We start from the raw sequence: 14,511 nt of genomic DNA on the forward strand, positions 1-14,511 counted from the left end.
CAACACAGACAATACTTTAAACAATTTCTGTTATTTGTGAATGTAAAAAATCTCTTTACAGATGTACAAAATTCATCGTGTAATACGAGTATACAGAGCTGTAAAAATGGAATAGAAACGATCGTTCCAAAAACGATTTTTATGTACGAATTGTAGTTTCAATGCTTCGTGATCCCGCGAAACGTTGTAGTCATCTCACGATGTCGTTGGTACGGCAATCTTCATTGATAGAATGAGGTTGTCAGGCAGTTATCACAACACAGAGACCGTTTGTGCAATTGATGCCATTTATACATTCGTCCAGAGAGATCAACCAATGAAGATGCCAGAGCCATCCAGCTTGGAAAAATTATCGTTCATGATACAAAGAGAGATTATAAAGAATAACGAGATGGTCAATAAATGCTGGCATTTAGTCGGTAGCGTCGTCTTTAGAAACACTAAATGGCTCTGCTACGGTCTCTGCACCACTGTCGGCAATAATGACGTCCTTTTCTGGCTTGTCACGTGAATCCGTGCTCGTTTGCTCAATTTTGCGTACCACGTCCTATAAATCGCAATTGAATGAAGGATCATACTCATGCTAAGATTAAAATAATATAAGAAATGTATAATTATCAAATTTTTTACGTACCATTCCCTTGATAATTTTGCCAAAGACAACGTGTCTACCATCGAGCCATGGAGTCTGCTTGACTGTGATAAAGAACTGAGATCCGTTGGTATCCTTACCAGCGTTGGCCATGGACAACCATCCGGCACCATAGTGTTTCAGCTTGAAGTTCTCATCATCGAAACGATCACCATAGATGCTGCGACCTGAAAAATAAAATAAATCGTAGGTGCAATCAACATGCATAGGTCTGCTGTGCCAAGTAGTTGACAGAAGAAGTTGACTGAACCTCCAGTTCCGTCTCCCTTCGTAAAGTCACCCCCTTGGATCATGAAGTCCTTGATCACCCGGTGGAACTTGCTGCCTTTGTATCCCTCGCCTTCAGGTTTCTTGGCGAGCTCCACAAAATTTTTGACCGTCTTGGGAACGGTTTTACCAAAGAGGCCGATCTCTATCCTGCCTGCACTGGTGCCTCCGATCTTTATGTCGAACCATACCTGCAAATTCAATCGAGCTCATTAATTCCCAATTAATATTCATTGATCAGCTGATGCATATGAAAATTGCGGCAAGCATATTTTCGGACAAAGGCGCCGTTAATTCTGGACGGAATGAACATTTTCGCAGACAGCGATAAAAACGTCTCTCGCCCTCGTGGCTAAAAGTCGAGCGGCGATAAGGTAAAAGTGCCACGTATTCAGTGCCTAGTGCGAGCGTAATTTTTTTATTCTCCTAACGATTTGCTTTCACTACGGTTTTGAAGAAGAAATCTTCTACTATCGAAGATCGTTATGTTATACCTTGTCGGTGACTTTCGGCCCGTTTGCGACATTGTTCGCGCAGGAAACGGTGGCCACTAGGCCCAAAAACAATAACAACTTCATACTACACTCCCTCAATTGCGCAAATGTCCTACAGCTGCCTAGTGCCTACCGCTGTCGATTCCACAGCAAATCTGTCAGACTCGAGTACTGGACCACCACCAGATGCCAAGCAAGTGCGCGTGCGCGCACGTGAAATGTGGGAGCGCCTGATTGGATCATTTATTTGACGATACAACACAGGAGCGTAGCAAGAAGATATATTAATATATTATTAAAATTCAAATAAGAAGCAATGAGAAGAGTAGGAGTCGAGGAAAAGATAAGTTTATTATTAGAAACAAAGATTTTTATTAATGATGGGAAATGTAAATTAAAATATTGGAAAAGTATTATTGAAAGAATATTATACAAGTTAAGTTTATTATTTAATATTTCTATAATTTCAAATATTTATTAATGATCGTATGTTTTATGTATATATGAGTGTAATACATATGTATCTTTTACTTTTGTAAAAATACTGGTAAGGTTTTCGGCAGTTTTTCACGCAATATGTTGATATTCTGTGATTTTTCTCTCAAAGAAGATATCTGTTTCGTTATTTAAAAGAAATGTACATTATTTTACAATCTTATCATCTTATTTCCTTATTATTATATTCTTCTGACATTTTGTATAGGCTATCGATATATATTCTTTTATTCACACTAGATACTTCACTCATCACTGAAGTTGTGTTCATTGCGCATGCACGAACCACGAAAACCGATCCTCATATTTCTAATTCTACCTTACTAATCTTCCTACTCTTTCGAATACTGTTGACGAAGTTAGTTGAGAAGAGGGTGGAGAAGAGTACGTCCGTAGCTTACTATTCCAAGGTACATAATCTCTACAGAATAATCCTTTATTCAGAAATATCGTATCAAATCGTAAGAGTCTAGTAAAGTATTTTTCAAGTACCCTCAATATTTTTGCTGCATGGAACAACGAATTTCTTTTTTTCTTTGATTATCACCAGAGAGGAACCTGAGAGCGGTCACGCCGCCGTTTACGCTCATATTTTTGCATTGAGAAATTTGAGAAATACAACACCGAATGTGAACTTACATTCCATTTAACATGCACATGCACATGATTTCATAATGACAAAAGATCATGTGCATGTTAAATGGAATGTAAGTTCACATTTGGTGTTGTATTTCTCAAATTTCTCAATGCAAAAATATGGGTGTAAACGGTAGCGTGACCGCTCTCCTGTTATCACATGTCCTGTGTCGTACTAGGATATGTAGTATAGGCTATAGTCTAGCGAGTGCTACGAATGCTACAAAAGACTTTCTATCCTTTTCCTTTGAAATAAAACGAAGCAGAGAAAGTGTTTTGTAGTATTCGCAGTGCTAACTGGACTATAATGATCGTACGATATAATATGACCTTTTAATGCTTAAGATTTAATATATATTTAATTTAATACAGTTAAGTGTCTCGAAATGTTCTCCGTAATAGTTAAGAACAACTTTTCGTTTATGTAGTTGTTTTGAGTTTGATTCCAATTCTACCCGTGCAGAAACAAAAGGATCAGTGAGAATCGCGTTTGTGTCACATGTTTTTGTTAGTATGAGTATGTAGGATGATTTTAATGCGCTCAGTTGGAGATTTGACGTGCTTCAGTAAAAAGAAATTATTAAATTTTAAATTATAAAACATTTATATGGAATGCTGTATAAAACTAATGTTTTGTAATTGGTTTGATTGTATAGGTAAGATGCAATAATTTATATTGTATAAGGTAGAATAAATATAGTTTACTTTAGTAACTATATGTATAATATAGCAACTATGTACTTATTTTTACATGTGGTGAAAATGTTATGAAAGATCATAATAACTATTTCACAATTGTAAAAAACCATTTTGTAATTGATTATGAAAAAAAAATTTACATTTAAGACCAAATCACCCTTGAAGACCTTGCAGAAGATGGATGAGCTACTTGGCATAAAGAACACAGAAACCATGGGTTTCCCTACCATCCGCCTATCATTGGTGAGAATAGTTTTTGTTTGTGACATATTTTTTGTTAATATGAATAGTAGGTCGATTTTAATGTGTCCAATTGAAAGTTTGTACTCTAGTACAAAGAAAATTATTATAAAACATTTATGTCAAATGGCTTCAATAAATTAATTTTATGTAATTTTTTTGATTGTACATGTAAGATGCAATAATTTATATTATACATATAAGGGTAGGAATAAATACTGTACTTTAGTAACTATATAACATAGTTATTTTTTGCAATATAGCAAGAATGTAGAGAGAATATCATAACTATTTTACAATTTTAAGAAAACCAATTTGAAATTGCGTATTATGAAAAAAATTTTATATTCAAGATGGAAACAATAAAAATGGTAAAAGAAGGACCACAGAATCCCGCCCTTAAAAGTTCGAATTGGCGAACGCCAGATGAAGCTGCAGGAAGTAATTTACTTTACCAGGTTCCAATAACAGTAATAAAAGGAATAACATCAAACAAATTCACAGACTTTGATCCGGAAAACTTGAGTGCGGATGCACTAAAAGCAGAAGCAGAATTGCTTTCTGCTGAGTTATATTCATTAGATAGTTCATTAGATGACGAAGATTCTGAAGCAGATGAAAGTATAAAAGGAAATCGATTTAAAAACCAAATAGATAAAATTACAGAAAAACAGCATGGTCAATCAAAATCAGCAGTTGAAATAAAAGATTGCCCTTTATCGAGCTTCAAAGGATTTCAGTTAGGGCAATTTGTTTCTACTCATGGCATTCACAATAAGGTGAACGTTCACAATTATTTAACAAAAATGAGTGAGAGTGATTCGATAGGTAGTTATAGAAACATAAAGAAGCAAATTATAGAAGCGGGCGTACAACATGAAGAAAAACCAAAAAAGGGTGATATCTGCATCATAAATCTTTTTGGCGCACTTAGCAATGGCACAATTGTGGATGAATGTTTTAACCGTCCTATATATGTAGGAAATCTGGATATATGCGCGGTATTATATCTATATATTTATAGCTATAAGCTACACTTTGTATTCTTATTTTAATTTAATTTATTCACACTTTGATGACGATATTATTTGAATTTTAGGGAATAGATATAGCGCTACAAACAATGCATGTGGATGAATGCGCTAGATTTGAAATTGGTTCAGTACATACTTTTAATAAGTATGGGCAAAGAACTGGCTTGGCACATAATGCAACTATTTGGTACTTAGTTAAACTGGTAAATGTGAAGAGAAAAAGCTCTGGAAAGCACAAAGATAAACCTGCACAAAATGCATTGTAATGGTCTTATAAATTATATAATTTACTTGTACATCTTTTTATTAGATTTTCTTATTCTTATATCTTATAATTTATTTTAATTTCTTATATTTTCTTCTAATCTTATCTTCCTATTCTATATTTACCTATTAGAATTAATTATTTCTAATCAAGTAATGCTGTGTAATAACAAAATATGTATTATGTATGATCACTTATTTGAATTTTTTTAAAGCTTTCCGATCACCCAAACAAGCAGTAGTTTTGTGCTGCAATACTTTCTACAAAATTGTTTTATATCGTTGGAAAAACACGGAAAGGAATGGTTCCATGAAATTAACTTGGAAGCAGTCGCAGTAAAACCTCTAAGGACATTACAGAGCATCGCATCCGCAGAAATTATAATGGGAGAGTACCAGGAGGCTGCAGAAACTATAAACTACATTCTAGAACATGGTGGTCCACCCGATTCGGAAACTAAGTTTCTAAACGGTAAAAAAGTCACTGAAATTTCTTCTTTCTTACTTTTCTTGCTCGCTAATATAAATAAACAGTATATTTTTTATTTATACATTTTTTAAATGTAAAATCCGTTATGCATATAATTTTTATAGATTTATACATGTATTTTTATATTATTTACAGATACAATAATCTTTTTCAATAACCACAAAAAGGATGTAGAAGCAACACTATATAAAAGAAGAAGAACTGAGGAGGAGTTTTGGCTTCCTAGAAGCACATGGCCTACTAATGAATGTAAAATTGATGACGGAAAAGTAATACCAAAATCAATATATAGAGAAATTAAGAAAATAAAGCGCTTTGCTTTATATACACTAAGGGTACTGGAAAAACGGGAACTTCGTTTCAGCGAAAAAGTTTTATGGATCCTGGCTATAGGAGCAAGTTCCTTTACTCTTGGTGTAGCTGTAAAAAGATTTTTTTTCTAAGAACGCAGAAGGAAGCAGGAAACAAATGAACCTGTTAACATAATGAAAAGCATTGATCTTAATCTTATTAAGTACACTATTAGCATTGATCTCAGGTAATGCGTTTAGATTATTAGAGGCACTATTATAATCGATAATTCCAATTCGAGCAAGGAAATTTAAGGTCAAAGTTAAGGTAGATGTAAGCGAGTGAGAATTATGCAAATTTTACTTTCGGAGTTAATAGTTCCTAACTACAGTATTTTCATTATAATCATTATTGGCTGATCAAAAATCTGATAAAATATTTTTCTCTCTTCCGCTATTAGAATTCAGCAAGATATTAAGAGCATGTTGATACTGTTCACACAATTCACGAATTCTAACCAAATTTCATCACTCCTTTTTAAGTCTACATATAAAAAATTATTGTTTAACAGCAAAACCCTATATATATGTTTTTGTGATTTTTTAAATGAAGTTGTCTATGGTATTCTTTTAGAATCTGCACGATATTGTTATTATAATATTTGAGTGTGTGTTAATATCTTTTAAAAATGTTTTTAATCCATCGAATTTAAAAAAGAGAATAAAAAATGTATATACATATGTATGTGTATACATGGGTATATGCACGCCTGCACATAGATAAAATATACAACACATATAAACATTTTTAAAATTAAAATTGCCAAGCTGGGTATAAGCTTGCTAATTTATATGATATATATGTATATATAATAATTTTATACATGTATGTATATATACCATATTTATATGCCTTTACATATGCATAATAAATATGTGCATGGTATACATGTACATGCATCTATTATATACATATATGTAATGTTATTATATATTTATAGGTGCATGTTTTAAATAAAATATTTAATAAATAGTAAACCCAGAATGTGCAGATGTGTGAAAACAAGGAAAATTGTCTTTGATTATATTATAAACTTTGAATTACAAGTATTTGTGTGCATATAATGTTGACTATATACTTTTAGTATGTTAAATCCTACTCTTGTATGTTTTATATATATTATTATAATCAATGTATTACAGCAAAGTTAAGAATAATAAGTGTTTTATTTTATTATACCCTGTTGAAGAAAACGTGTATGGAACATCCTCTAATTTATTATTTATATTATTATGATTCTCACTGATAGTTATATAAATCTGGATTGCAATTTGCGAGGATAACAAAATAAAATTTGTAAGACTACGTGTAAGGAGCTTGTTGGAGATACAGCAATTTCGTATTGAACTGCTCGGTCAATCGACAAAGATTTCTAATACATTAGAGAAATAAACAGTAATGGAATTTCAAAGGAAACGCTCGTGCGCAAACGTAAAAGCTACGCCTGGTTTGTTAATTAATTACGTATCTAATTGCTCTAATATAAAGATTCTTGCTTGTACAGAAAAAGAATATCAAATAAAAGTAGTTAAAAATAGTGAGAGCAATATTTCTTTATAGCAATAGTTCAAATTAATACAATGTTTATGACATATCAAACAATTTCGTTGCCCTTGTAACCGATTTGCCGAAGTACGTTACAACAATTTATTTGTTCCAATTTTAAATGAGGTTAGCTCGCTTATTATGTTTATATATATATATTTGTAATATTAATGTTGCATATTTAAAGTATATTAGAGAGAGAAAGAGAGAACATTTAATATTCCCCATACGTTAGCGTGTAATTAGTAACAAAAAAATATCATAAGAAACACACTTGAGTTTATGACTTCATAAGCACGAGTATACCAACACAGTCACGTGACCTACAACGTGGCATGCGCACAAGAGTCCTATCACATCATGTCATATTCCGTCTATCGTTGAAAGAAGTGGAAGCTTGTCGAAGGTTTGAGAACAAGAAATTGTTGCCACGCTTCTGTGCGGTAACTGTCGGTACATACGAAAGAGAACGTACAAGTTGATATTGTTAAGATAAAAACAGAAAAGACATCATATGGCACCTGCTTCGGTTTATTGTGATGTAAGTATTTAATTGCCAAGTTTGATTATGCCGATTCCGATCGTTTTTGTCGCTTTGACCGATCACGTCTCTCTCGTTATTTTATGCCTATTCATCGCTGTGTTTACAGCATAGCTTTCGCAGGTTTACTTCGCATTTTGCGCTATCTTAGCTATCTATTGTATTAAACGCGAGTCGTGTCAAATCCTTTGTATATTTATTGTATACAATAGAGCTGCCTTTCTGTACAAAGTGAGCAAGATATCGAGCATTTGAAATTCTGAAAAGATTGTAATAAAAGATCGCTCGCTGCAGAAAGTTTGTATGTCATTAAAAACTTTTATCGCATTGTTATAGATAATTTTATTATATTGTATTTGTGAGCAACATATTTCAGAGAATATGTAGAGAACTTGTGATTGCAGTAGAAAATTGTTGAATATATTACTAAATTAAATCCATTTTTTTTGTTTAAGTCGATTGAAGATATGGAGAATAAAACAGAGAAGAATGTGAAGGTGAAGTAGAAGAGACTATTGTACAAGCACAAGGTTCAAAAGAAAATGAAAATGAAAACGTGGGAGAACCATCTAGCGCTCCCAAGGAAGAAATTAAGGAATCGAAAAAAACACCTGAAGTCCCAGACTGCTGGCAAGATGTACTTGGTAATTGCCAGTTGATGAAGAAAATTATAAAAGAAGGAAAAGAATGGACCAAACCAGTAAGAGGCGATATATGTACAGTAAATATCACAGGTCGTTTTGAGAATTCACAGATAACAGTAGAGGAACATACCAATCTTGAGATAATTGTAGGAGATGGTGATATAGTACAGGTATTGCACACTACTTTTCATTTATGTTGTGTATTGTATTGAAACTTTATATGTAATACCACGATTTAAACTTCAGGGCTTAGACCTGGTGATTGTATTGATGAATATAGGGGAAGTGGCTGACGTTATCGTTGAACCTAGATTTGCTTATGGCCTATCAGGAACCAAAGATATACCTGCAGGCACTCCTCTTGTATACACCGTCGAATTGTTAACAGCAAGGAGCTTTGATATTACGCAGTTCAATTACTCTCAAAGAAAAGAGCTAGCGTAAGTCTTGTTTAGATGTGTACAAAAGTTTGTCATTTTTCGAAAGTACTCGAAGCCAGTTAAAAAATAACTTTTGATTGAATTCATTTCTTTAAAGCCAGAAGAAGCGCTTACGTGGGAACTGGTGGTACGATCGAAAAGAACTGTATGCTGCGCTAGAATGTTACAAAAGGGTACTAGTTCTTACTTCAATGGAAGAGTTACTAGATGCAGAAGTGACCCAGAATAATAAAGAGGAAATGTTAAAACTCTCTTTAGTAGTGCGTAACAATATGGCAATGACACAGATAAGATTAGGACTGATTGATGCTGCTTTAGAGAATTTAAATTGTGTTTTACACCATGAACCAAACAACGTGAAGGCTTTACACAGGAAAGGTAATAAGGAAATGCTGCCTAAACTTTTTCTTTTCTGCTTTTCTTCTCCTTTGCATTCAATAAATGGACATTATATTTTTTAATTATGCAATATTACGCATTTAGAAAATAAGAAAGTGTGAATTTTTATACATGTTATATTGTTTGCAGCAAAACTATTGGCGGATAAAGGAGAGTGTAAAGAGGCCCATAATATTCTTCTTGAATTACAAAACTTGGTTCCTCACATGAAAATTCTGCAGGTTGAAATATCAGCATTGGCAGACACAATAGTGGCAAATGCTAAGAAAGAAAAGAGTTTATATCGCAGAATGTTAGGTATTAGCGGAAATGCCAATTCCAATAGTGTGCTGAGCAAGAAGAAAGAAGATAAAAATGGAATTAATAAGAAAATGTTGTGGAGTGTAGTTGGAGGAGCATCTGCTGTTATCTTTAGCATAATCGTACACAAGTTCGTTTTATAAGGAAAAAAAAAAGAACAAAACATGCCCGTAATGAATTATTTAAGAATTTAAGATTTTACATTGAAACTTGTTCAGCAAAATAAGACAGCCTACACGTGTGTTCTTCACAAGTAAAGTATTATGTGTTTTGATTTTTAAATATTTTTGACAAGAAAGACAATATATAATTTTATACATGATAAAGTTTTTAAATCTGAAATATGAGAACAGGTACTGGAGACATGTAAGTAATAAGAGTGCAGAATGTTTTTTTTTTTTAAATCTTTGAACCATAGTATTTCAAATGTAGTAATTTAAGTTAACGAATCAAAAATCCTAATAAAGTAATGCAATATTCACGAGCAAATTTATAATTTATAATAGTAAACGGCGTATTTTGATATACCGGACAAAAGGGAGTGTACTGTAAGGGATATGTACACCGACATGTCACAAAAAAAGAATAATTTTAATAATAATTTTGTTTATCACTTTAAAAAAGTGCTATATTAAAAGATTGTAATAAAAATTGCATTGTACTTTATTACGTAATTATATGTCCAATCTTTTTTGCCAGTTTAACGTTGCAATACTTTTGCTTTGCGTTTAATTTGACATGAACATTTTTTATTCAACACTAATTTCATTAAAGTATATGCACACACATACACACATATATATCTATGTGTATATATGTGTGTGTGTATATAATATATGTATATATATATATAAGATTTACATATATGCGCTATCTAATGCAATTATATGTACATGCGTGCGTAAATATGTGTCTAAAGTTATGTATCAGGTATACGAATGTATTTGTGGAAGTTTAGCAATTTTTTATAATGTTTAAAAATCTATAATGCGATTATTTTTACTTAAACGATTTCTTGATTAAAGAGTTAAAATGATATGAGTAATTAAGAAGTTCCTATGCAGATTTGTGGTATTAATATGCAATTGTTTTTCTTTATAATATAGACACATAATATATATACACACGCAATGTATATATGTATATATACATATATACATTTATATATGTATATTATATTACATATACATATTTAAAAAATTATTAATTAACTTTTTTTAAAACTTCAGTATGTATATGTATGTGGTGCATACATGTCTGTATGTATGTATAGACATATCTGACATCCATGTAATTTGTACAATTATACATGTATAAAATTATGAACATATAGAAAATGTCTAATAAATTTATATATATTATTATGATAAACTATTTGAAAATCGATTTACTCTTTATTTAATAGAAAACGAAGCTGATATATAAATTTACAAACGTATACACGTATATACATACGTACACATAAATACACATACATATACATTGCAAATATTTAATACGAGACACTTCTATGGTTCATGATATGTAATTTGAAGAGCATATTGTGTTCAATTAAAATCTTATAGCATTATACTTTTCTATTTTAATTTTTATATTTTAATATGTTTTGTGTTAATGAAAAAAATATTAAGAAAAGGAAAAAGGCAAGTAGGAAATGATTATTTGATTATGTCCATCATTTATAGTTGTATCAATTTCATATATGTAAACAGGTTTTAGAAATATCATTTAATAATGGTTTATGATATGAGTATTGATCCATCTATAAACATCAAAACAAGAATTTCTGTAGCGTAAAAATATATTTTATAAAATTGATAAAACAATTAATATTAACAAAATAAATAATGTTATTTCTACTTATGTTCTACTTATGCAATAAAATAACAATCTGAAAATAACAGTCTGAAAATTTTTGCGGAAATGTAGCTGCAACACACAACATACACACAAATTTCCATCTTATAAATCTTCAAATATAAGAAAGGGTGGAAATCCATGGGTTAAATAACTTTCTATTGTTTCCAACTTATTATTACTGTTCATAAACGACAAGGAACCCTCTAATGATGCCTCTGCATAATTTGTATTATCATAATATGTTTCATCCGCGTTTTGAAGATTAGTTTGAAAATCTATATCTTGATAGTACGGTAAGTTTAGCATCTCACTGCAATTTGTTTCACATTGATCAGTAAGCTCGTTGTGGTTAGCAATTCCGGATTGGCGACTTCCACTGTTAGCACCTGTCCCGTATTTACATCCACTATGGAGAAAACTGCGGAATGGAATCGACAGGTAAATTCGTAAATTCTAACGACACGTTCGGGCATTCCAAGTTCTCCGAGCTCGACGATTGTATTTGTAGTTGTGAATCGACGCTTGCAACTTTTTCATCTATATTCCTAAGTAGACAATCTTTCTCCACGTTTAGAGCTATTTCGTTTTCTACTTTGTTCTCTTTCTACTTTGTTCTATCGTTTCTACTTGCGAGATTTTAATGTTTTCGATTCTCTGGCACTGGCACAAGATGGCCATCTTCTGTTTTCATGAGCTTTACCATCTGTTAAAAAAATATTCCATAAAAGATTTATGTAGTTGTAAATTTTATATATATATATACATGTACATACATGTATAAAATACAACATACATATATATACATACATGCATAAAATTACGTACAGATGTAGCTACATATATCAATATATCGATTTAAGATTATTTTACACGCATTACCTTTTTCTTCCTTTCTAGCGTGATTCTGTGACAAGCTTCCAGATGACGAGTAAGATGATGCGAGCGTTTAAACGCAGGTGCTACAGTGCGTGCAGACAAAAGGTCGATGCTGCTCGTGCGACAATTTATGCCTTTTCAACAAACTGTCCTCTTGAATGTTTTGCCGCATTTTTCGCAGATGAATTGTCGTTCCTACTGTGAATGTAGAGCACATGATCCTGAGAATGCTAATGCTCGTAAACGTCTTGCCACAATACTCGCACACGATGTTCGCTTTTCCACGTGCAGTTGCTTGTGCCTGTTCAGATCTGTTTTTCTGGCGCATTGAAACGTACACTCGTACACGTTACACACAAAGTGCTTCTTGCCCCTGTGTATTCGCCTGACATGTTGATCCAGAGCTCTTTGCGTGACTAAGCTTTTCGAGCAGATCTTGCACGTGAATACAGTCCTTATAGGTATGTCCCTATTGTCAATTTTACTGAGGTGTAGCGCGGACTCCAAGTGCTGAACATAGTCGTCCTTCTTGGCGAATGTATGTCTACAATCAGTACAAAAATATGGACCTGTAAAAATAGCAATAGTTAGATAATAAATAGTAAATAGTTAGACAAGCAATCAAATTTGATTTCGCTCTCTCATGATGATTTTAATACTTACCGCTGTTGTCGAGTTGTCCGAGTCGTCCAGTTTCGCAGTATGAACCGTCCTCAAGTGCTCGTGCGCCTTTCGTTTCGATGCAAAACCGATGTTACAATTTGGACATTTATAATTATTGTGATTTTGAATATGGGACAAATACGTCTGCTCGATGCTGAACGCTTGCGAACATTGTTGACACGTGAATCGCCTCTTCCTACATGATTCTCCTTATGCTCCTTCTCACATATATTTATCATGTCCCGCATTCCGAGCACACCTTGCCATTCTCGTAACTGTGTTTCGCCCTGTGACGGTTCAACAGTGCACGTTTGGGGAAACTCTTGGTGCACACATCGCACGAATTGGATACCTGACCATCCTTTCTCCGTGTGCACGGAATAAATGAACCGCCAGGTGCTTTCGTCTGGCAAATTCTCATTGCAATGTGGACAATTATTTTTCTGATACCTTCTAGGTGTCGATCCAAGTGCCTTTTATACCTGAAGTCATGAGGCATTGTTCGCACTTTGGACCTCATCCGCTAGTTGATTATCAATCTTCGTTCCTAGTTTCAGCTCTATGCAACATTTTCACTTGTGCAATTATCTTTATTCGCATTGAGATCACGTCTTCATTATTATCATCTGTAAGAAATAGAAATTTAGTGGAATAATTACAGTGTCCTACAATTTGTTTCTTGCGTGGACATTGAGTTATTAGATCTTTGTATAGACATACGAGATTCACCATTGTTAACGAGTTTTGTTACACCATATGATTCTCCCCTCCAAAAATTCGAAAATGTGTTGCAACTCCGGCTTGTCTTATCAAGATTTTCAATCAATCCTGAAATATTGATATCCATCGATTTTTCCTGCTTCTCTTCTCTCTTGCTCCTTATGTTTTCCGATTCTTCAGTATTTTGTACAAACATGTTCTCAATTTCATAAAATTAAAATCAATATTAATCAAATTGACGTCCTCTAAGTTGCTGCCTTCCAAGCTGGTGGCTAAGGTGCCATGGACGTAGCCGGTAAGTTGATTCTGGAATCCTTATTTTCAAAATTGTTAATGCAGTCTCGCAGGTAGTCGCAGCTCTCCATTTCGCCGGTTTCCACGCACATGTTGGTACGGCGTCTACCGTGGAGTAGCCCTAAAGAAACAAATAAAAGAGTAAAATAATATTATAACAGGAATGGAATCTATACATCTGACGAACGTGACGTCAACTTGTTTCACAAGAATAATTCCTTGTCTTTGTCCTACCTGGCTGTCAAACAAACGTAGCGTCATCATTTCGGGTGCACTAACGTTTGAATGTTTAATTACTCTTGTATTTGTACTTGCAAAAGGATATAGTTATAAAAAACACTAGACCAAATCTGTTTTTCTCTTTGAAGGGTTATGTTAAACATTCGAAAAATTACGTGCCTTTACGCATTACGTAGAGCGAATGCACTGTATAACCTAGAAAAGAATCTCGTGCAGAAAACGCGCTCGCACACATATGCGATGTGTGTCCACATCGTGAAATCGATATTCGATTCTCGAAGTCGATATATTGGAAGATATTCGATTTATGAATACAGTTATCTTCACGCGGCAGTTTGATGAAATACGTTTCGTGGCTGGCAATTTT

General features: G+C 33.1%; 3 protein-coding genes and 1 pseudogene across 3 annotated transcripts; 2 read left to right on the top strand and 2 right to left on the bottom strand.

The window, feature by feature from the left end:
- Window positions 1-30: 30 nt before the first annotated feature.
- Window positions 31-1,587, bottom strand: LOC105286755 (peptidyl-prolyl cis-trans isomerase 5). The gene is made up of 4 exons (XM_011351915.3): window positions 1,414-1,587; window positions 903-1,110; window positions 635-819; window positions 31-547 (listed from the first exon to the last, which is right to left on the bottom strand). The coding sequence occupies exons 1-4, from the start codon at window positions 1,495-1,497 to the stop codon at window positions 413-415; spliced, it is 612 nt and encodes a 203-aa protein (XP_011350217.1). The 5' UTR covers window positions 1,498-1,587; the 3' UTR covers window positions 31-412.
- A 1,052-nt stretch (window positions 1,588-2,639) lies between these two features.
- Window positions 2,640-5,715, top strand: LOC113562021. The gene is made up of 5 exons (XM_026969922.1): window positions 2,640-3,486; window positions 3,837-4,484; window positions 4,583-4,779; window positions 4,997-5,253; window positions 5,407-5,715. Exons 1-5 carry the CDS (start codon window positions 3,367-3,369, stop codon window positions 5,712-5,714), a joined length of 1,530 nt encoding a protein of 509 aa, XP_026825723.1. The 5' UTR covers window positions 2,640-3,366; the 3' UTR covers window position 5,715.
- A 1,866-nt stretch (window positions 5,716-7,581) lies between these two features.
- LOC113562182 (peptidyl-prolyl cis-trans isomerase FKBP8-like) lies at window positions 7,582-9,810 on the top strand. Its single transcript, XM_026970691.1, has 5 exons — window positions 7,582-7,708; window positions 8,164-8,522; window positions 8,599-8,792; window positions 8,890-9,170; window positions 9,321-9,810. The coding sequence occupies exons 2-5, from the start codon at window positions 8,367-8,369 to the stop codon at window positions 9,632-9,634; spliced, it is 945 nt and encodes a 314-aa protein (XP_026826492.1). The 5' UTR covers window positions 7,582-7,708; window positions 8,164-8,366; the 3' UTR covers window positions 9,635-9,810.
- A 1,634-nt stretch (window positions 9,811-11,444) lies between these two features.
- On the bottom strand, window positions 11,445-14,425 carry LOC113563605 (annotated as a pseudogene).
- Between the last annotated feature and the right edge of the window lie 86 nt (window positions 14,426-14,511).

Source organism: Ooceraea biroi, chromosome 1 (assembly GCF_003672135.1).
Source record: "Ooceraea biroi isolate clonal line C1 chromosome 1, Obir_v5.4, whole genome shotgun sequence".
Taxonomy (NCBI): Eukaryota; Metazoa; Arthropoda; class Insecta; order Hymenoptera; family Formicidae; genus Ooceraea; species Ooceraea biroi.